The sequence below is a fragment of the Phycomyces blakesleeanus genome (genome assembly GCF_001638985.1).
Source record: "Phycomyces blakesleeanus NRRL 1555(-) unplaced genomic scaffold PHYBLscaffold_1, whole genome shotgun sequence".
Taxonomy (NCBI): domain Eukaryota; kingdom Fungi; phylum Mucoromycota; class Mucoromycetes; order Mucorales; family Phycomycetaceae; genus Phycomyces; species Phycomyces blakesleeanus.
In genome coordinates, this window is record NW_017265134.1 from 1,359,312 (window position 1) to 1,383,002 (window position 23,691).

General features: G+C 36.3%; 5 protein-coding genes across 5 annotated transcripts; 3 read left to right on the forward strand and 2 right to left on the reverse strand.

The window, feature by feature from the left end:
• Positions 1–185: 185 nt before the first annotated feature.
• Positions 186–4,429, reverse strand: PHYBLDRAFT_104483 (hypothetical protein; the record flags this gene model as incomplete). Its single annotated transcript, XM_018427847.1, has 3 exons — positions 186–2,052; positions 2,110–3,755; positions 3,833–4,429. 3 exons carry the CDS (start codon positions 4,427–4,429, stop codon positions 186–188), a joined length of 4,110 nt encoding a protein of 1,369 aa, XP_018298726.1.
• Positions 4,430–8,902: 4,473 nt separating this feature from the next.
• Positions 8,903–9,227, reverse strand: PHYBLDRAFT_138232 (hypothetical protein; the record flags this gene model as incomplete). The annotated part of the gene is made up of 2 exons (XM_018429955.1): positions 8,903–9,129; positions 9,209–9,227. The coding sequence occupies 2 exons, from the start codon at positions 9,225–9,227 to the stop codon at positions 8,903–8,905; spliced, it is 246 nt and encodes an 81-aa protein (XP_018298727.1).
• Positions 9,228–10,525: 1,298 nt separating this feature from the next.
• Positions 10,526–10,805, forward strand: PHYBLDRAFT_138233 (hypothetical protein; the record flags this gene model as incomplete). The annotated part of the gene is made up of 2 exons (XM_018429956.1): positions 10,526–10,587; positions 10,679–10,805. 2 exons carry the CDS (start codon positions 10,526–10,528, stop codon positions 10,803–10,805), a joined length of 189 nt encoding a protein of 62 aa, XP_018298728.1.
• A 998-nt stretch (positions 10,806–11,803) lies between these two features.
• On the forward strand, positions 11,804–13,915 carry PHYBLDRAFT_156953 (hypothetical protein). The gene is made up of 2 exons (XM_018433537.1): positions 11,804–12,249; positions 12,326–13,915. Exon 2 carries the CDS (start codon positions 12,691–12,693, stop codon positions 13,669–13,671), a length of 981 nt encoding a protein of 326 aa, XP_018298729.1. The 5' UTR covers positions 11,804–12,249; positions 12,326–12,690; the 3' UTR covers positions 13,672–13,915.
• Positions 13,916–20,302: 6,387 nt separating this feature from the next.
• On the forward strand, positions 20,303–23,525 carry PHYBLDRAFT_161331 (hypothetical protein; the record flags this gene model as incomplete). The annotated part of the gene is made up of 15 exons (XM_018434380.1): positions 20,303–20,425; positions 20,514–20,715; positions 20,923–21,028; positions 21,100–21,284; positions 21,382–21,452; positions 21,538–21,638; positions 21,692–21,797; positions 21,892–22,034; positions 22,154–22,261; positions 22,337–22,455; positions 22,543–22,612; positions 22,691–22,818; positions 22,895–23,047; positions 23,133–23,298; positions 23,360–23,525. The coding sequence occupies 15 exons, from the start codon at positions 20,303–20,305 to the stop codon at positions 23,523–23,525; spliced, it is 1,947 nt and encodes a 648-aa protein (XP_018298730.1).
• Positions 23,526–23,691: the final 166 nt, after the last annotated feature.

Below are 23,691 nucleotides of genomic sequence, written 5' to 3' on the forward strand. Positions count from 1 at the left end.
CTTGCTCACATAAACTTAAAGCTGTATTTTGAAAGAATGGTTTTCTTTATAGATAAAAAAAAATGCTTTAAACAAGATTGTTTTATAAAATATATTTATTTGGTATTATTAACATAAGAAGAAAACAATACGTAATATAATATTATACACATTTACACAGCTGTAAAGATGTCTATATATATTACTTAATCTTGGCGGTTTGTTGTGTGATGATCAGCTTGTTCAAACACCTTGCTTGAATTACTTAATTCTTCAGCGTTGTTAGCCATTTCAGTCAAGACATCGAGTTCACCGGACTTCTCGCACATTGACTTGAATAAACCGGTGCCAGCATCATGGATCAATAGATTTGCAGGAGTGTCATATTCAACCACCTTGCCCTGATCAAGCACCAAAACTCTGTCATAATCCATAATAGTTCTCAAACGATGAGCAATACAGATCAAAGTCGAGCTAACAAACTCCTCGCGAATTGTGTTTTGAATCTTCTTGTCAGTCTCGAAATCAACACTAGCCGTAGCTTCATCCATGATAATAAGTCTGCTGTTCTTAAGCAATGCACGAGCCATACAGAGCAGCTGACGTTGACCTTGAGAGAAGTTGTTGCCACCGTCACTCACGGTCTGTTCGAGGCTAGTGACAGCCCAAGTAGCATTTCCTTCGGGGACTTCCTCATCACGATTTTCAGGAGCAAGGTGGGCACGGACGAGAGATTCCCAGACTGCACTGTCTGTGTATTCTTCAAAGGGATCCAGGTTAGAGCGGATAGTTCCAGAGAACAAAACAGCATCCTGGGGAATGATGGTAAGCTTGGAACGAAGATCATGTACACCAATTTGAGTAATGTCAATTCCATCGAGAGTGATATTGCCACTGCTTGGTTCGAGGAAACGGAAGAAACTAAGTGCAAGGGTACTCTTTCCTGATCCGGTGCGTCCAACCACACCCACTTTTTCATGCGATCGAATGTCAAAAGAGATTCCATGAAGTACAGGATCAAGATCTTCTGCATATCTAATCACAAGATCTTTTACTTCAACAGATGCAGTGGTAGGCCAGGCAGCAGGGGGGCGGCTTCCCTGTATAGACGCAGGAGGCTCTTGTTCAATCTCGAGATATTCTTGAATACGTTCAACTGAGTTCAGGTCCATTTCAACTTGAGTGTACTGACGAATGATCCAATACATGTTATCCAAGAATGAACGGGCATAGAAAAGCGAGATACCGGCCATACCAGCATCAATAGTATCAAGGTTTAAAACGATGAAAACACCGGCAAACAAAATAACAAATGCTCCAGCAAATTCAACCCGAGCATATAACCAGCGGTTACTCATCCACAAATAATAGTATGGAGAGATAAAATCATCAATCTTTTTGTTCAGCGCGAGTTGAAAGGCATCTTCTTGGCAGTAAGCGCGAATAGTGATGACACCATTGAGAGTTTCGGTAAAATGAGAGTAAATCGGTGATCTGCTGACAGAGTTGAGACGCTTGAACTGACGTGATACACGCATGTAGAGGACACCAACTGCGCAATAGGCTGCACTAATAATAACGGCAAAGATAAAAAATTGAGGTGTGATAGCGCCAACAACAATAAGAGAAACTATTAAGCCTGTGATGCAATCAATCAAGTGGGTCATTGTACGCGCTAAAATCATATCAATTGTCATCACATCCTTTCCAAAGCGGTTGAGAATTCTTCCGATTGGAGTAGTATCAAAGAAACGCATAGGAGCATGAATAACTCTATGGATCAATTTGCTGAATAGGATGCTTGCACCGCGCACAGTACCCCAGAAAAGTAATGCTGTGTGAAGTGTGTCAAAAACTATGCCTGCGAAACAAATGACCATGTACACAAGGATGTAGTAATCAACGTCTCTGGGCTGCTTGTCTTCGTACACCCATTGTTGGAACATATTCTGCTTTCTGGTAGTTTGCTCAATATACATCAAGGCATCGCGAGTATACGGAACAACAGTAGTCGTAAAGAGTCCGGTACTGTCTTCAGCATTTCCACTATTAGCGACCCAAATTCTCAACCACCTATGATATGTTAAATTTATTAGTTTCAACATTGAATAAAGTTTTGCTTTATCTTACCAATTCTCTCCAAGCACAAATCCGCGATTGACAAAATAACACGAAAGAAGAGTAATCCAGAAGAGCCAGCCACCACAAGCATAGAAGTATGTCAGGTACACCTTGCCTTTTACCTGCCCCTTCTCGGTTTTTTCGTCTTTTACCATCTTGTTAATAATAGCTTTATCATCAATTAACTCAAAATGCTCATCAATAGTCTCGATAAGATTCTCCTCGTTGTCATCATTCTGGTCATCAATCTCGTCACCAAGAAGAGTTTTCAGGGAGCCATTTTCTCTCAGGTAATCGACAAATCCATAGCCAGATACAGCACCGCGATCTAGCTTGACGACGAACTTTGCAGTTGGCAAACAAAGACGTACGTGATGTGTCACTAAAACTACTGTTCGTCCCTTGATAAGGTCGCCATTGAAACAGCGCTGGTAGATATGCTTTGCAGTGTGCGAATCGACTGCACTAAGACAGTCATCCAAAAGCAGGGTTTTTGCATGCGAATAAACAGCACGGGCTAAAGCAACACGTTGTTTCTGACCGCCAGACAAAGAAATACCCTTTTCACCAATTTCCGTACGGTCACCATCGGGTAAGATAGACAAATCCTTGACAAGGGCACACTGGGAAAGCACCTTCTTGTAGCGAACTGAATCAAATTCTTGGCCGAACAAAATATTGTCACGGATAGAGGCATGTTGTAAAAAGGCTTGCTGGGCTACGTAAGCAACCTTGTTTAGGATGAGAGAGGGGTGTTGGGGATCAATGACAGAGTATGTGTCAAGAGCCAGTTTGGTCTTGGATGGCAAGTAGACACGTCCAGAAACAATATCCATTTCTCCCAAAAGAGCGTGTAAGAAACTAGACTTTCCACTTCCGGTAGAACCACAGACAATGCTAAGTTCAGAGGTAGGAAACTCAAAAGCGGGAAGCGTAAGTGCGAAAACAGGGTGTTCATTTGGATCTACTTCAGCGGCAACAGCATCCTTGGCCTCGGGCTCGCCAGAATGCCAGCGGAAAACGGATTCTTCGGTACCAACACGGGCAAGAATGGTTTCTGGCAAAACACCTTCTGGGACTGGAATAGTCTCATTAATGATACCATCACCGACTTCGGCTTCGTCCATATATGATGCAATACGCTTTAGACAGACGTAACACTCGGTCAAGGTAGTAATTGACTCGGGGATCAAGACCAAGGGATTACGGAGCATCTCAAACAAGGTGATACTAACGAATGCTACACTTGCGGTCAACTCATTTCCAGCTACCTTTGTGTACCAAATAAATGAAGAGCATGATACTAAGACTGGAACAGTAAGATAAGTAACGGAAAATAAGACTTGGATAACAACAGTGCGGACAAGTTTCTTGATTTCGAAGCGACGTGCTGCCATGACCTTCTCTTCCCAATTGCTTTCCCAGGCAAAATATTTGACCATGCGAATACCCTGCAGCAACTCGTTAACCAAGTCGTTTCGTTTATCTTTGGCTATCGTAAAGTCCTTATAGGCCTTGGTCATATATTTGGCGATATATGCAGTCAATGGGAAAAATATTATCATGATACCAAAACCAACGAGCGCTGCAAACCCAAGGAGTTGGTAAAGATAAAACATAGCTACAGCTACTTCTAATGGAGCATTGTAGAGTGTCTGTCAAATAATTCAAAATGTTAATTTGTAGTTCGATAATTGTTATCCTTTAGGATAATTTACTTTAGTTAACTTACAAAAATATAGCTTGATGTATCCGCCAAACGATCAGCATCAATGCTCATTAGGTTGGTAATTTTTCCAGTGTTACTGAAAGGCTTCTTGTCATCATCCTTGTCACTGCTGTCATTGTTGTCTTTGCCTTCAACCTTTTCTTTTCCGATGTTTCCGGTCATATCCTTGCGCTTTAAGGTTTTCGCATAGATTTCTGCATCCAACATAGCGTATGTACGAACATTCCAGCGTCTACCTGCCCATAATTGAATGCCACTGCACACCAATTTAATTATTCCGACCACGGCCATTCCGAATACGTAGGCGTATGCGATATTGATAGAGCGTCCTTGGGGATCGGCAATGTACTCGAGTAACTTTTGCTGGAAGTAAGGATTCATGTAGCTTACTAACATAGCAGAAACTGAAAAGATGAACTGAGCCCAAATGACACCTCTATTAGCCTTGTAGATACGGAGAAGAATTTGCTTGCGATTTGCAGACGCAAGGGTTTCACGAAACTCTTCATATACAAAACGAGTCAAGTGTTGATAAGTTAAGGAATATATGTTTTCTCGGGTCAGCTCGTTGGAGAAACCAAAGTATATAACTGGGTTCATCTACGGAGCACAAATGAGAGATTAGCAAGCTCTAATCGTTATCTATTATGGTCGGAGAACTTACCCATCCAAATGAAATCCATTCGAACACACTAGCTGTAGCTTCTGGACTGAGAATAAGGTTCTATTGAAGTGAATTTAGTAACTACAATCCATCACATTGAATGAGTGACTTACATTACGATAAACAATGCCATCTTTAACTTCGATCTTCTCATTATTCTTCGTTTCAATATTCTTTGGGTCCAAGGGTTGTGGTGTTACACCGGCAATCAAGAAGAGAATAAAAGTTACAGCAAAGTTTCCAAAAATTAAATATGCTTCATGTGTAGAATGACTGCTTTGTTCTTTAAAGACGAATATTCTATAAGCGGCATCCAATATTGCTAAAGAGAATACAGCGATAAAGAAATAGAGATGATGTCGAGACGAATAGAGGGTATATACTGGTGAAGTAACTGAGACCACAAATATAACACACTAAATATACATAGATTAGTTATATTTCTATGAATTTGTATAATTTCTTACCCAAATCAAAAATGGCGAAACAGCATCAATTACTGCACACGTATTGTTTTTGGCGCTAAATGCAAGAGAATATGCCCATCCAATGATTTGGACAAAGCAAAGTAGAGACTGTACAGGCTTGGATATTTTCTGGAACTTTGTCTCGGGGCTAACCCATGCATCTTTTGCTTTTGATCCCCATCTGTAAACAGCAAGAAATCCGAGAACACAAGCAAATGTACAAGAAGGGAAAAGACTCAAGGCAATTCTGAAGGACGAGTAAGAATTATGTGGCTGACGAGTTGCTTTTAATACTTACTCCCTTTCAGAACATCTTAATGGTTCATAGAGATGGTCCTGAAGAGCGTGTCAAAATATATATATACATATAATTTCATGCCAATGTCTTACCATTACGTGCTCTTTAAAAGTGTGCCGAGGATTACCTTTATCTGCTTGGCAAAAGAAAATAAGAAAGAATAGAAAGGATAGATGCAATTAATTCCAAGCTTTATAAAAAAATAATACAAAGTCTGTATAGTACGACCCATTAATGTGCGCTATTTTCTCAACGTCAAGTTCCAATTGTTTGTGTAATATGAGTAAAAAAGGAAGGTTACAACACAAAACATAAAAAAATACAGGATTGGGAACATCTTCATCGTACAAGAATATTCTTGTTATCTGTCTTTTTCTCTCTCTCTTTTTTTTAGAATAGATCATTAATTTGTAATAACTGTGCTTGATTGTCAAAGGAACAGATATCACTTAATGATACGTATTTCGCAATGTACTATATTTGCAGATATGATTTACTGAACTACAACTAAGTGTATATCGATAAAACTTTGTTACCTTTTTTCGTAAATACTTATAGTTAATTTGAAAGATTTCTAAATGTTAATATGAAGTTATTATGACCTGATTGGCCGATAATTTGTGTTCACGAAGTGTAACTTCAATGTGAAAAGGTGAGACAATGAGCGTGGTGGTTGGTAACCGCCACTCTTCGGAGAACTAAAGTAGTATGAGATTGAAGTCTACTGAAGCATAATGGAAGAGCATTTTTACTTCGTTTAAAACGCTTTCTCTATTTACCCATTTAGACAGCTGATTCTTATCCCTATACGCCTAGTAATATAAATATGATTTGATTTATTCTAGCTATTCTGAGTGCAGATCTATTGTCTTGAGAACGCATACTCTTGAAGTAATTTATTGTCCCTCGTTACCACACCTCCATTAGGAAGATGGAGCCTTTGTTAGCTAGTAGCCCAGCTGTAGGGACTATACACCTCGAACATCCTCCCTCATATGAGAGTCATAACTAGCCACGTTGCCTCACTTAATTACTTTACGTGTCAAAGGTGTATTGGCATGAGAGTAATACACCATGTTTAGGGAAGTGCAAAATGCCAAATATAGGTATTGTGCTCATAATAATAAAAACCTATACACCAAAGATATATCCTGTTTGAAAGTAGAGCATATAAAAGTTTTTTTTATTCATTCATTTATTATTAATAAAGCACAAAAGCTACTGTTCAAAAGATGCTCCTAACTCCCAATAACATCTTTTGTGTTACTTTTTAATGAGAATATATTAGCATGTAAGACATAAAAGAGTTTAAATGATGAAACACGGTAGTAAAATAAAGCGATTCTCACAGATGGTGCGGATAGTAATAAATGTAAATCACCATATTTGGGTATTATAAATACCTTATCCCTGCTTTCTTGTAGGGATATTGGTACGGTGGGTGTGGCGGCTACCAGCCACCACTTACCTAAATATGAAAAGAGACTGAAGTGGATAGATGAAATAAGCAGGATAGGGGGCCAGTAGAAGTCACATCAAAAGTTGATCAAAAGGTAATAAAGCATCCACCTTTACCACATCAAAAAACTCTTTTTCTACCTATACATTTTGACAGCTGATTATTGCCTCTAAGCGTGTAGTCAATTAAATGTTATTTGATTCATCCTAACTATCGGAGAGGTTATATAATGTCTTGAGAATATATTTTCTTGGAGTTAACTTTCTAGTCTATTCTTATCATATCTCCTTTAAAAATAGAAAACCTTTTCTAGATAGTAATCCGGACTTAGGCACTATATAGCTTGAACGTACTTCCTCACAATTATAACATATAGTTACATTGCCTCTTAAAAGTCTCTACGTGTCACTATCTTACAAGGACATTTTTACAAACTTTAAAAGGAACATATCATATTCATGTTCGAGAGTCTTCTAAATTAGTCCATTGACACTTCGCTCCGTGAGCACCAAATGATTCTTTAAATAAAATCCACCCTATTTTATTTCAAGATATTCTCAAGTAACCGATTATCAAACACAATCTGGCTGACTATTCAGGATCAATTCCAGGTATATTTCTATCTCCCCAGAATTGATATTTACATTGGGAATAAGATCGTTAAAGCTTAAAAGTACACCCGAGTTCATTATACCGAGTGCAAATCAGAATATCTTTTATATATAACAATTAAACGACAGGCATAGTTTTCAGTAATTATTTCTTATCTACATACTTTAGAAGCTTTTATAAAAATTTTAAGCTGCACTTTATACTTGATTGTTCTTGAACTGAAATCTGATTGTACAACTGTTTTATGGTTGTGTATAGTGTTAAATACAATCTTACCAAATCCTTTTTTAATAAAACAAAATGACACCTACACATGTCACCATACATATACACTTGCTTGTCATTACCCATTGGGTTTAGCAGTGATCAAATAAATATTCTCTTGTTTTTAAGTTCTTTGCCATTATTAAGCTCATAGGAAACTTACAAGTTGACCAATTGTGAAAGTTTATAATATAGTTTTAGCCCTGTCCTGTCTCTCACTCAAATACATAAGTATATATCATATTCTGCTTAAAGATTTATATTAGTAAATTTCGCGTATGACCAATATATATATATGGTATCATCTATATGATAACGATCAAAATCATAGTCAAGTTACTCAAAAGCTCTGTATAAATAAATAAAGAAGGGTCCTTTTCTTTTCTTTTCATTTATTTTTATTTCTGTCCCACATTTATACTAGAATGTGATCGGCCAAAAATGTCTTGGGAAAAAAAAGTAAAGTTGTTCTGCTTGGATTATGTGATTGATAACCTTGATAGATACAAGGCTAGTTTATTGATGATTTCTACGCTCAAATATATTATTCTCTTACATGTTTGTGCTATAAAATATTTTCAATAATAAACTCAAATATTAACAACTGAAAAACAGTTCATAGCAAGAAAATAACTGACTGATTAAGTAATGAACTGATATTTCTGCTCAAGTTTGATCCGCACGTTTGACAAACAAGTAAACTTTTGTATATTCTTAAACGTTCGTGTAACTTTGATTGTATTCTGGCCAGTAGTGTATTAGCTCTTGATTTCTGTAAATTGTGTTTATTGGTAATGTTGAAATATGTTAATGCTGTGGCAGTGTTTTTTGTGATGTTTATTTGAAGTATTGTTTTTGAAAGGCGGGTAAGCTAGGAACAAGGTAGAGCTCGTTAAGATCCGAGCCTTCTGATATATAGGGCAGTTAGATCAGGTATGTGATTGGAAACAAAAGCAACATCCCCAAAAAATATGAAAATGTGTGCTCCGTATGGCTCTCAGGGTAAAAACCAATAAGCCTATAAACATTTATTGTGACATTCGTTACACTGATTGAGTGCAGTAGACAATGTTAAAGAAAATGACCAAGGGCCAGATATTTGTGCTCGGTCAGGGATCGAGGGAATATTGTATTCCACTTTTGAACTTTGAGAAGATAGGTCTAGAAGAAGTTCTTATCATTGTCTGAAGTCCCACATAGTACACAATTAGGTTCGCTGATGACCCCACTCTTTTGCTTGAGCAGCCTCCGTCTACACAGTGTTTCGCTGTATATCTGTCTCCGCCGGATTATGGAAGTCTTGTTTAACCTATGAGAAGTAAAACGGCTTGATGTCAATACTAGACCTAGTAACCACCCGTATAACCTTGTAATTGATGATGTGTAAGTGCAGCATTGCTGATAGTCTCGAGCTAATGGATCCACAAAAGGTTTGGGAAGACAAAGGGGGAAAGGTGGTCACGGTAGATTCGAAGGATCGAGGAGGGGACATGTTTAGGCCGGTGGGTAAAGTGAAGTGTTGGGAAAGTGTATTGTCTGAGAAGTGAAATAAAGTACAGATCAGGTTTCTAGCTCTAGTAAACCCTTCTAGACGGCGACAACGGAGGTAACTTACCGAGCAATTGTGCGCGCATTTATCTCTGACTAACTACCGTGGATACACCATTGATTCATATATTTAATCTTTGCAAATAATAGTGGTTCGGATTAGGCTTTGAGTACAGTAGTAGTTTTGAGTACAGGGATAGCCGTGAGATACGAGTATTGAAGTTTGATACTGAAAAAGACCGTGTATTCGAGACTCTAACAAAATAGTCCTAATTGTCTTGTATTCCAGAAGACCTTTTTTTTGTTGTTGTGGTAGTAATATAATTGCGTGATTTCTCCCTTTGAGATAAAAGATTCAGATAGAATTTTATTTTTATTTTAAATGTTGTAAGATGCAAATATTCTTTTTACTTTTTCTATGATTGATATTTATTCCTTTTTTTTTTAGTCAAAGAAGTATAAAACCAAAAAGAAAACGGTGTTGAATAGATGAAACCAATCAGGTAAGAAAGTATAGTATAAGCCAGCTCATCAGGTTTGTTTAAGCTATCCAATAAACAAAAGTGTAACATGTATACAAGTGCTACTATCCAACTATGTATATTTAAAGAAGTATTAGTGGTCAACGTTAAACAATTAAATATTTTCCCTAATCATTCGAAAATAAAAAATAAATAAAAAAAAAATCATTTTTCCGTGATTTTGTTTTTATTTCTAAGGCATCATCTCTTAATGATGCCATCAAACTTTCTTAAAAGCTATTAAAAACCTTTATTTATTTATTTTTACAAATCCTCTAAAAATTATCTATAAGAACGGTTTTTACTATTAAAAAATATCGCCCGAGTTTATAATACTTTTAAGCGGTGAATATTTTAAAAGTGAATCCATATAAATGTTTGTTCGAGTAGGGCTGGTAACTATGAATAAAGTTATAGCCCAAAGACCAGTAAATTACAGAATTTCAAATGTACATGAATGTGATCACTACTTGTAGTTTATTGTATACTACTTTATAAAATATTATTATTAAGAACCCCACCAAACCTGTCTTACAATATAGAATTAAACCAAGATATATATATTATAGGAATGCTTTTGCATTGGTAGATCTGCATTCATATTTTATGCATACATTTAAAGACTCAATTTAAAGCTTGACAATAAATCAAATTTGATTATACTTTGGTATAAGTACATCTTTATTTTAAGCACGCCGTATTTGTTTTCCTTTTGCAGAGTCTTCTCTTACAAACCAAGCACTTATTAAGGAATAAAAGGACCAAGAGGCATTATCCTCGACAAAACTATTCAAAGTTTGAACGCGATAGTATTATTTAGCTCTATAGGACCAATACTACGCCCAATCTAGATTGCAACCCACATGAGTATCCTTAAAATAAAAGCTTACAACGCTTTCCAGCGCTGGAGAGCTACTGGAGCAACGTAAACAAAGTCCTAATCTAGTAGGCTAAGAAGCGTATGTTAACTGTTTGCCCGGGAAATTCGATATTTGGTATAAAATAATTAAGATAAGCATGGCACTATACTCGCACTCCAATGAGAAGGTTCTAGCTGCCACATTGGGTCCTACACGACGTGGAGGAAACCTCATTGAAAAACCTACTGTTTTGACAACTGGCCATAACAGAGCCCTGATCTGAGCCTAATTAAAAACGTTTTTTATGCTCTAAAAACCAAGGTTCAATATAGAAAGGGATATATAAAATAATATCCTAGATATGACGGTCTGAATACTTTAGGAATGGAAGATTATTGGATCAGAAGTTGTATATACTCTTGTGGCAAGTATGCCCATTAGAGTCAAAGAAATGCCCAAAGCTTATGGGGGGATACATCGTATATTGGACTTTATTTTCTCTTTTTTCTTTTATAGAGTATGTGTATATTTATATATAAGAAGACGTGTTTTAATCTTATTTATTTGAAGCTTTTGGAGAATATAACATAAAGTTGATTAATAGTTTGTTTAGGATTAAGAATCACGAAATCTGACGCTGATTTCTCTAGCGGAAGTATACTAAGGTAGTCTATTTTATTGCTATAGTGTATGTTTAGAATCCAGCAATTCTATCTGATCCCTAACGATTCATATATTTTTTCCCCTAATACCTATCTTAACAATGTCTTTCTCTATTACTTTATCCTATTACTCTCTGTCTGATTGGCCGACATTTCTCAATCCCTATATAATTTTCTTCCTCGTTACGCCAAGTCAAACTATTAAAATGTTTCCTTTGGATTTTATACTCGTTTCATCATTCATCTCCTCTTCACTTTATGTCTTTACTGTTGTCTTCTAAGTAGAAGTTTATTCAGTTTATAACCTTGTCTACAATGGTCAGCAGCGTATATAATCACCTCTAATACAATTCCATCTTCCCTTCACTTTCGTCCCTCGTGCCACATATATCCTCGAACCTCTATCCTCAGCCTAAGTGTTGACTTTTATCATGTTTGGGACTGGAGTATCTCGCCTTGGTTCGTAAAACATGCCGCAGAAAGATAGTTGCTAATATATCTTTTGCTCCTGCCAAAGTGTGTGTCTTTGTTCATAATACACCTCAGCTTCTCTTTTAATCATTATAGCTCATTGACAAGCTTCCCCTCCTCGTCTTCCAAGCTTGATCCAAATAATAAAAATAATAAAATGACTTCTTATTTATTCATATTTAATTTTTTTTGTTGTTATTGTTCATTTTAACATTCTTTTACGTTGTAGAGCACTTTTGTTTTTCTAAAACACCTCTTCCTAATTTCTTTTACAGCAACAAATAACATTGAAAGTATTGTTCTCTCATTCTATTTTATGTCGCCTTATGAATATCAAAGAGATACTTTGACATTCAGATTGAACTTAATAAAGCATGAATATTCCCTCTCCATATTCATTTTTTGTTACCTCTGAAAGTGGAAAACATAGATCCAGTGTATTTTGTGATGGGTAAAGTTGAGTATTTATTGAGTACCAAATAGTCTTGCTAAAGGACCCTTTTTTCCATCCTTGGTAGCTTCCAGAGAGGACACAAGGCCGGAGTAGTAGTTTGGGTTGCCTGCTGGCTTGAGGATTTTATCTGATAAAGGATACTAAAAGCAATATTTTATTTTATTTTAATAAAAATGAAAAATAAAAAATAAAGAACAATAATATATATTGGCTTACCTTTGTTTTAAATTCGTTATCCAACAGCATCTCCAAAGCCTTGAGCTGTCTCTTTGCGTCCGCGAAATCAAATGGTTCCTGCTCGCTTTCGAGTGGTCGACGGAATGTTTCCTCAACTCGTTTAGCCAAGATCTGCTTCATGTCTCTGTTTGGTCTGACTTTGTCTGCTGGCCAGTCCCTTACCAAGCGAAGGTAAGAGCGGTAGAGTGTCTGTAGTTCATTACGTGCGGCCTGAGACATGGTGAACAGAGCGTTTGAATGCTAAGTTGCAAGGGTTCTGAAATCTGTTCCTTCTGATAGTCCAAGCCACATAATTCATTTATTTTAAAGGGTTCGGCGCTCCATAATTGGTCTTCCGTTCTAACATGCACTTTCATATTCTTGGTACTGGAGCAGTTGGATGCCATGTCGCAAGTTTGTTGCGCATGACGAACCACAAGGTTACCCTCATCTTGAGGTCTCAAAAAGCACTTCAGGATTTCAAGGCCCACAACCAGTCAATATCACTTACATTGAAAGGAAAGTCTGCGTCTGTCAGTGGGTTTGACTCTATGGTTCTACCTTCCGCTCCTTCTCAAGGGCCACCGATCGAGTGCTTGGTAGTAGCCACCAAGGCACAGAGTGTAATCGAGGCAGTTTCACCATTAAAGAGCCGTTTAACCAAAAATAGTACCCTACTGTTGCTTCAAAATGGAATGGGTGTCGTTGAAGAATTGATGGACACCGTCTGGCACGGGCAAACATCTCCTCGTATTCTCGTGGGTGTTAACCGACATGCTACTCAGAGGACAAGTGCATTTAAGATCATTAATCACTCAGGATGGAACGACCCCGAAGGCCTTGTAGTTGGAGAACGCCTCCAGCAGGGCGAGTCGCCTCGAGATGACTCCCCTGTACTGAAAACCTTGTCTGAGATTAAAGACCTCAGCTTATCAATTGTGCCCTGGGAAGATCTCCAGAATCGGATGGCCAAGAAATTAATAATCAATGCCAGTATAAACCCAGTTGCCGCACTTCTGGATTTCACTAATGGTGGAATGATTGACGATAACCCGTATACCATGAACCTGATGCGAGAACTTTGTTATGAAGCGTATTCGGTCTTGGAGAATCTGCTTCCGGGCGAAACAGCAGAAAGTCTTTTTGAGTCAGTAATCGGGATTCTGCAAATTACCAGACAAAATCGCTGCTCGATGGTCCAGGATATGAATGCTAAGCGTCCAACTGAAGTAGACTATATCAATGGGTATCTCTGTCGTATCGGAAAAAATCAAGGCAAAATCCTCAAAGTTCACCAAACAATGGTAGACTTGATTCACGCCAAAGAAAGGGTGGCAAAGCCGTAGAGAACTATAAATTAAATTAATAATACATTAAATAGTCGCCAGAGTCGTCTACAGACAGAGAGAGAGAGTAAAATCTGTAATGATTTGAATTAGATAAAATCATAATACATACCCACCAACATACTTTTATTTCTTCCTATGTTGAATATCTTATATCAGATATTGCTATTATTCTTCTATATCATCGTACATACCTCAACACAAAGTACTATCTACTTAATACAGCTTGGCACCTTTTTTTTTGAAAACAATAATATTTTATTGTGGAACACGAGCTTTTTTAGTTGATTTCTGGAATTCACCTAAAGAAAGAAAAAGAACCCAGCCAAAATAATTGTTGATAATGCTACCTTTTCATTGGACGAAAAATAATTTTTGACTGGCCGAGTTCGATGTGGAAAAAAATAGGGTAAATAAATGATAGTCGAAAGCATGATTTTGACACTTGACGACATTATAAATAACAATGCAGCCCGAGAATACTGCATCGCCGCCACAACCACCACAACCGCCTCCCTCTCTTCCAGAATCTTCTAAACAAACAACAGAAAATGAAACAATACCCTTGTCAACACCAAACTCACCGAAAGATTCAACAACAGAAGACAAAACTGATTCAAGTGCTGAATCGGCTGTCAACATTTCGACAAATGAAGCTCTCGGAGCTATTAACTCCCCAAACGCGATTGAGGCTATCAAAGGACGTATCATAGCAACTCATTTACTTCTAACTCGCCTTCGTGCCAACGAAGAAAGTACGTACACTTTTTTTTTGTTTTTTGTTTTTTAGCGAATTCGATCAAGGATTGTAATGCTGATCCTTATATTCAGAATTGAGCAAAGAAATGGAATTCAATAAAGAACTTACCAAAGAGGTTTCTGAGCTAAAAGCAGAAATCGTGACACTCAAAAATGCATTAAAGGCTTCTGAAACTACCGAGGCACAACATCGTGGCCAGCAGGTTAGAGAGACGATCTGTAGGAAGCTATCTATAATATATATATGCGTGCGCGTGTTAATTATTTCGTGTATTATACAGGTATTGATAGAGCAACTTGAAGCAAAGGTAGAGGATCTCATGGATCAGCTTGCAAAGAGGTACATTTTTTTGAAAAAATTAATTAACGCTCTGTTTTGTTACTTTTTATTTATTGTTCTTATCCATATGTATATGTATGTATATATATGTACGTATTTTTTTTTAGTGAAGAAGAAAAGAAAAGCAAGACATCTGCCAGTAACTTGCAAAAGAAAATAACAAAACTAGAAAATGATTTGAAAGAGAAGGATAAGACGATAGCCTCATTAAATGCCTCCTTAAAAGAGAGCAACAAAGCTAACAAGCAACTTGAAGAATCACTCCAAAAGACTTCCAAAGAACTAGAAGAGCACGAAGCCGCATATATGGAATTGGCCGTCAACAGCGACTGCAAAACTGAGGAATTGAATGAAGATTTATTAGAAGCTCAAAACGACCTGAAAAAATGCCAAGATGACCTCAAAAGCCTAAAGAATGAACTTGAGAAAGAGCGTAAGGCGATTAGACCCGCCACAGTGGATAATTCTTCATCGATCGAACTGCGACAAAGCCAGGAACGTATAAAAAAGTTGGAAGTACAGAAAAAAGAAGACGCACGACTGTTTACAGAACTCGAAAACAAAAGAAAGAAAGAATTGGAATCATTAGAGGAATGTCAAGCTGAACTTAAGAAACAAAAAGAGCAAATAAATCGCCCGAGTCAAGAGTTTCCTAGTCAGATGGCTATATTCATTAATGAAATCGATACGTTGAAAAAGCAAAAGGTAAATTTCTTACAAATAATACCCACAGTTAATTAGTTTATTTTCTTTTTCTTTTCTCTGAATATATATATATATATATATGTGTGTGTGTATATGCGTGTGTATATAGGCCTTAATACAAGATCTCTTTGCTGAAGCAGCTATTCGTGTTAAAGAGTTAGAAAACCGACCGAATCAAACTGCCGCATCTGAGCAAATCAATCTTCCTAATGACTGGGTAATTATATTTACTTCTTTATATATATAATCAGATAAAACCTTATTTAGAGCTTGACAATTCTTTTATAGCTGCGTGATATGGAAGAACTTCGACAATATAGACAGCAAGCAAGTGTTGCTAAAGATAGTTTAAAAAAAATCGAAACCACACCTCGACCAAACCAACCACAAAGAAAAGACTCGGTTGAACTAGATGACTATGAAATCGAATATACATCCTACGATAATGACCCTGAAAACGAGCTTAACTCACATGCAGGTATTAGTTGTTCTCGAACATTTGTATTTTCAATACATCGTGAAGATCTTGTTTTACTTATCCTCTCATTACAGCACCTAGTAGCTCTATAAAGACACCACAACAAGCCCAACCACCTGCTCCTCTGTCGAATGTAGTAAATCCATCTAAAGCAAAATTCCGCTCGAGCGATCTTATTGCACCCGAACCACTTGTTTCACTACCACCAAAGTCGACCACTCGTCGGACAGCACCTCCTTCAAAACTAGAGAAATTTGTTAAATCAAGGCTTCCTAGTAGAATGACATCTGCATCATCTACTACACGCAAACGTATTAATAGCTTGGATACAATATCAGCCACTGACAAACCAAAGAAGCAAAAGAAAAACGACTTGTCGATCCTTAAAGACTTTCATTTTCAGCCAGAAGTCAGTCAGACAGATATCGAAAAAGCCCTTCCACCCGGAACCTCCTCTTACCTTACGCCTGCTTCTCGCATACCAACAGAAGCTAAAACGAATACGATTTCTACGCCTACGACTATAGCTACGCCTACATCTACAGTTACGCCTACAGCTACAACTACGACTACGGCTCCACCTATCAAGAACATAAACAATGTCCCTGTAACGCATTCCTCAACACCATTAGGAATCACACCTCAAGCCAATGCATTCAAAGCTCCCTTTGCTGTACCTAAACCTGCGAACCCATTACCTGCCACACCTATTGAAGAACTATTAGAACAACGGTCGAACAATTCTGGAAATAATCTTACGGTGGCGAATGCAATAAACCCTATAGGTATACACTTTAATATATATATATATATATGTATGCGATTCATATCCCTCGATACTTTGTGGTATTGACTCTTGCATTGTGTACATCTCTAATAGAACTCAGGGCTATCATTGATTCTTCTATTAAAAAAAGTCCTACATTCATTGTCTCTAGACTTGGCGATACAAGCGAATTTAAAATCGAGGTTATTGACGGTGCATTGTCTGCGGTGGAATCCATTTTACAAGGGCTTAAAACTCATGGTAACCCTATTCTAAAGCAAGACTCCTTTCCACTGCAAAGAACAGTTTATGGTTCGGTGAACGAGTTTCGTTTTGAGAGTCCCGTATGTTTTGACAACAAAGAAAAGGCCCTTGCGTGCCTTTTGATAGGTTTGATCAGTATATGCCCAGATCATGTATGTAGCTTACTCGTGTTTGCGTCTTGTGATAGACATGTATTTACTTAATGTCATTTTATTTTATTACCATTATTATTATCTTAGGAATCTGCATACCAGTACATAACAAAGTGGATTTTTGGGAAAGCATTTCGTCTTACAAAAGATGGAAAAATTAACCTTGCATGGTGAGCTAGGGATTATTATTATTTTGTTTTTTGTTTTTAATAATAAGGGTCTATAATATACTGACAAAAATCGACTCTTTTCTTCTTTCTCTTTGTAGCCGATACACACGTATACTGTCTTTGATATGCAGAAATATAGATGACATTCAGAGATTACGTGTGTTTTGCTATGATATTATACGATTCTCACCGGTGACAACAAATTTTGTCGGAATCTTGCTTAATGTTGCTGTCGTTTGGCCGGAAGTACTATTTACTGGCTCTCATGATTTCTCCCAAGTTGGTATGTATCCTAATAATCACACAATAACGAAGATAAAATAAAAATAAAAAAAAAGGCAGGAAAAGGTAAAAGACTAATGCAAACTAAAAAAAAAAAAATTGCTTGGTCTGTAGGCGAAGAGGTTATCCCCAAGATTTTACAATCTACTACAGCAGCATACTGCAAGCACCACGATGCCTTGGAAGCAGTATGTTTAAATTATCATTGCTGTTTAACGTTTGGTAGTGTATATCTATTGGCTCTAACAAACCCTTGTTTTTTTTTTTCTCTCTCTCTCTCTCTTTAGGCAAAGTCTACATATGTTGTATTAGCCCAACTCTGCAACTGGGTCCCATTAAGTTCCAGCTTAAGTTTAGAACAGTGTTGCACGGAATTATCAAAAGCACTAAACCTTGAACTGCTTAAGCAACTCATGCGATCTTGCCCTGGTAAATATACATACAAAAAAGCGACACCCCCGCTCCTTTTTCAACTTGGTATTGGAACTAACATCTTGGGTGTGTATATGTGTGTGTGTACGAATTCTGTAGAGGCATTCTATGACCTTGCATTCAACTTAAAACAAGCTTATGCTATCCTATTTCGGCGCATTGAAGACTCCAACACCTTGAACTCTTTTGTAGTCAATACCCTCGATCCTAATCTAAACGACCCCAAAATCGGCCTCTTTTATGCTGAAATTAAGGGAATCCTTCAGCATCAGCGAAATACCGCTGAAAACTGATGCCACACATCTTGAAATTCATCTTGCATTTTATTCCGTACAACCCTACCTGCTCAAAAAAAGAAAAAGAAAAAGAAAAAGAAAAGAACCTCCCCCAAAAAAGAAAAGGGTTGCTGAATCCTACTAATTAATTCTTCTTTATCATTCATCACATAACATTTGCTATCATAAAAAAATATATCTTTAAATTTGAAGATTTTGGAAAACTTTTTTTACGAATGTCCATATACGAACTTATTGTTATCTATAAAGACATTCAAGGACATGTTTGTTTTTTGCCTTTAGAACTGTTAGGTAATACATCTGCATAAATGTGCGTGCTTTTTTTTTACTTTAGATAGTTCTACCACCTCCAGCAATAATGGCTTCTTTTTCTTTTTTGGAAAAGGGGAGAGATGTTGCTAGACTTCCAGGCTTTTTAGTATATGCTGACTCGCCATTATCTTTTACGCAGAATTATTAAAAAAGAAAAAAGACAAAAGTCCAAAATATTCCCACCAAGTAGTCAATCATTCCAGGCAATCTAAAGTACAATGAAAACGGTAATTTTTGTCACTTTCCAAAGATATATATATATATATAATGAATGGCGAAAAGACATTGATAGATTGACTTGGAATATTTATGAAGCTTGTGAATAAGTTTGTAAAGGCCATTATATTAAACACATATTAAATTAATAAAGAGCAACAGGTTTATAGATCCATTAAATATCAATAACTGATACCCAGAAACACAACACTGAAACTGATCTTTGAAGACCGTGAATCTTAATGAAGATCTAAAAAGGGAGCTACTTGGTGACGGATAACTGTACTATGCATAAATCAAAACCGAAGATGGGGAAAATCGAGATTTGTGCCCTGTATATCAAATAATTAACAGATATATATATATATTACCTTTATTTATTACTATATTTGTATGTATTAATGGTTAATTAAATATTGATTATTTTACTAGTAGTAACCATTGGTAGACTTCAAATGCAATCTAAGGGAAAATACCTAATTGATCTGTATTCCGTTGGAATCAAATACTTTAAACCAGACACACTCTTATGTTAACATCTGATATCAAATTGTCTTCATCTTAAGTTATATTTGAAATTGTTGTTTTTTTTTTAAAAAAAATATATAAAATGATATTAATTATTAAGTCGTCAAACCCCTACTAAGCACTTGTGATATGATCCTGTGCTGATTTGTCGAAATTATAATATATACAAACATCAAAACACCAACAATGCCCACTAAAATGTACAACAAAACTTGGAAAATAGCCATGCTTTTTATGTGTGTGTTTGTGTGCATTCTTTTTTTTTGTATTGTCCCAGACCAGTCTACTTCTCTATTTCAAATACTCTAAATGGAAAACACATGCTGTACAGCATAAATCAAGAAGGGTTCTGTATTTACCGCTGAAATATTAGTGTTTTTTTTTTTAAATAATAATAATAATAATAATAGACTGATGATTTGAACCTTTCCAAAATGTAACTAAAGCTTGACAGCTAATTAGATAACACAAGGTATTAATGTAATAAAAGCCTCTCTCTCTTCCTCTTTATTTCTTTACATGAATTCAATACATCTCCAAATAAAAAGCAAAATAAAAATAAAAAGGTTACGATAATAGACACCAAAGGTTTACTCCAAAGGTTTCATTTTAGCCTTCATTATGTTCGATACTATACTTTACTATACTTAAATAAACCTTGGCAGTTTTCATGAGCAATATATGTATTTATTACATAATGAGATTAAGTTCAAACATATATGAAGTGTGAAATGAAAATCCAACTTTTTGAGTGGGAAATCCGATATCTTGTCAGTCAATCAATCAGTCAGTTATTTTAGAATCTGCTGTGCTGTCATGAACGCGTCACAATGCCAGTCTTAATGGTCTGTTCTTTCCACAGTAATCAACCCCAAGTAGATCTATATCAAAGTCATTCGAAATTCACAATTAGTGGACAAAGGAAGACGAAATGGATAGTGAATTAGGTACAAAGGTGCTCATCAGCATCTCGTCCACAGATCAATTTGTTCCGGGCACACACGGCATGCCAGATTTCCAAGAGATGTGCAAAAGACGATTAGGCAGTCGATCGGTAGATCTCTTATTTTATAGTGTATTTTAAATACATACACATGTATATGTATATATATATATATATATAAAACTGATCTTGCCATTAGGTAACAATTGGTGATTGTATCTCTTGGTCGATCGGAGGAAGACCAATAAAGGCTTTGATAAAAGACATTACTGGAACACAAGACGGCACCATCAAAATAGATAGAAATGAAACCGAAATACAAGTTGAAATAGCTACACACAAACCTACAGACCCAATTGAAAAAATAGATGAAGAAGCAGAAGCTCTTATTGGCATAATTCGTATGTGTCTTTTTCTCTCTCTGTGTGTGTGTGTATTTTATTACTATTATATTTGTTTTTGTTGAGTGAAAAAAAAAAAAGGTTCAAATATAAATTTTGGGTACCCAGACCATTCATAAGATGTATAAATTTATATGCATGCATATGTACATGTATATGTATATGTATATGTATATGTATATGTATATGTAAACACATGTCTATTAGGAAGCTCTTTTGAAAATTCGGATGCATATCGAATACTTGGTATCCCTGTTGCAAAATCTATTCTTTTGCACGGCGTTGCTGGTGTGGGCAAGACAAGACTGACAAGGTATATAAATGAAGGTTTACACAATCCATATATATACATGTATAGCCATCTGAACTATATTTTTTGGGTAGGCATGCAAGCCAAGTTTTGCAGAGTAGTTTGTTTGATATATCGATCCATGAAGTACTTGCCCTTTCTGAAGAATTTGAGAATAAGGAATTCAAGCTTTATAATCCAATACATCTTATCATCGAACAAGCAAAGATCAGAACGCCATCAATTGTCATTATACGTGATCTGAATGCATTGGTTAATGGTAATTATATATAGATATAGATATATTCTAATAACGAATTTCATTCTTTTTTTTTCTCCTTTACTATACCTATATCTTACAAGACTTTTGGAATTAGCTAGTGAAGATTCCACAAAGGTCTTGAATATCATCAGCCAGGAAATCAAAGGAATATCTTCTAATGAGCAAGTAAGTACATACATTACTTTATGTTTTCTTTCTTTCTTTTTTTGTGTGTGTGTATGTGTGTCTTACTGATATTCGTGCATGGCAGGTGTGTGTTGTTGGAATGGCTAGAGAACTACGACTACTTCCGGAAGCACTTCAGAAAACAGACATATTTCAGCAGCATTTCACTCTTTCTATTCCATCCATGTAAGTATGTACGATATATATATAAGAACATATCTAATAAAAGAGAACCATAGGCCACAAAGAAAATTAATTGCGGAAAATATACTGCAAGATTTTGAGCTAGACTCCCAGTTGAGTAAAGTGGAGGCTGTGAACTACTATGCGACCCAAATTAGTATGGTAAGCATAACAATATATATCTATATCTATATATGTGTTTGTATTGAATTCAAGTATATTTCTTATAACACAATTTCTTATTTTATTTGTGAAGCGTACTTCTGGTTATGTTGCCTTGGATTTGAAGAGATTGTGTAAAAGGGCTTTATTAAAATCACTGCGAAGAAACAGATTGGAGTCTGATGATTTGGCAGGAGAATTGGCTCAACTTAGCCTGGTACCTGAGAGTAAAAAAAGGTGCGTAATAAATAGTCTTAGATGTGCAAAGAAAGAAAGAAAGAAAGAAAGAAAGAATTAGAAGAAGAAGAAGAAAAGAATTCTCACTCGTCTCATCTCAATTTTAAATCAACTCTTAGACCAGTTGAATGGTCTGACTTTGAGTACGCACTTTCTACTTATCGCCCCTCACAACAAATAGAAGTCGAGGCTTCTTTACCAAAAAGAGATTGGAAGGAAATTGGAGGGTATGTATATATATATATTTATATATAAAAAGAAAGAATTCTATTACTAGACTCTAATTTGTAATCTGGTTAAAGTTGTGAGAAGATTAAGCAAAAGATCACACAGGCAACTTTGTTACCCTTGTTACAGCCAGAGATCTTTACACGACTGGGTGTTAAACCACCATCTGGATTACTTCTTTATGGTCCTTCAGGTCTGTCTTTTTTTTTTATATATATACATTGATTTATTTGCCTTGATAAAAGCAGATCTTGTATAATATTGATAAAAAAAATTATAGGATGTGGTAAGACAGCAATGGTTCAAGCTTTGGCTTCAGAATCAATGATGAACGTTATATCCATCAAGGGGTAAGTTCTGATACTATCATCAATTCAAGTAGATAATATCATACCTATTCACAATATCTTTATGCACACATAAAATAGACCAGAGATATTTTCAAAATATCTTGGAGAAACAGAAAGCAAGGTTAGAAAACTATTTGCAACAGCAAAACGCATTGCGCCCTGTATTATGTTCATTGATGAGATGGATGCTATTGGAACACGACGAGGTAAAGTTAGATACCCAGATATTTCAAAGTTATACAAAGCAAATTAATCACAATATTTGATATGGGTTTATTTTAGGATGGGATACAAGCGATAGTGGAGGTGGCGTCAATGAACGTGTACTCAGTACACTCTTGAATGAAATGGATGGTGTAGAAGGTCGTCAAGGAGTTATTGTCATTGGCTGTACCAATAGACCAGACCAGATTGACGATGCAATCCTTAGACCAGGTAGATTCCTTTGGCTTTTTTTTCTTCTTCTTTAGACAATGTCTTAAATCGAGTGAACTTATACTCTATTTATTGTTGGCTTTAGGGCGCCTGGATCAGCTTATCTACGTTGGACTGCCTACAATGGAAGAAAGACTGGATATTGTTATGATTCTTTCAAAGAAAATGGTTGTATCTCCAACGGTTGACCTCCAATCCCTGGCTCAACAGACAGAGTACTGTAATGGTGCTGACTTGGAGAACATGTTCCGGTAATTATATATTCGTGGAACTTGGGTTGTTCTTAATATTTCTACGATGTATATAAATTAGTGGGGCTGGAATACTTGCCCTGCGACAAGACCTGAATGCGAATGCCATAGAAGACAAGCATTTACAGCAAATATTAGAGACAGTGTGCAAAAGGGCCAAGCACCAGGTGTTGGAACAAGATAGCTTAGCGATTTATGAAAAGTTTAGAAATGACCATAGTGTGTAATATATACATTAGCTGAATGTAGGAGAAGTTGACTAGGCATATCCAATATTTTATAAAAAAAAAACAAAGCAAACAAATTAATAAGAACCCATATGCTTTCCTGGTTCTATAACAAACTGGTCCGAGTTAACAGATACTGGGACCCTACAAAATAAGAATTATTATT

Bases quoted from the DNA above. Each gene is read 5' to 3' on its own strand.
- PHYBLDRAFT_156953 (XM_018433537.1), top strand. From the start codon at position 12,691: ATGCACTTTCATATTCTTGGTACTGGAGCAGTTGGATGCCATGTCGCA.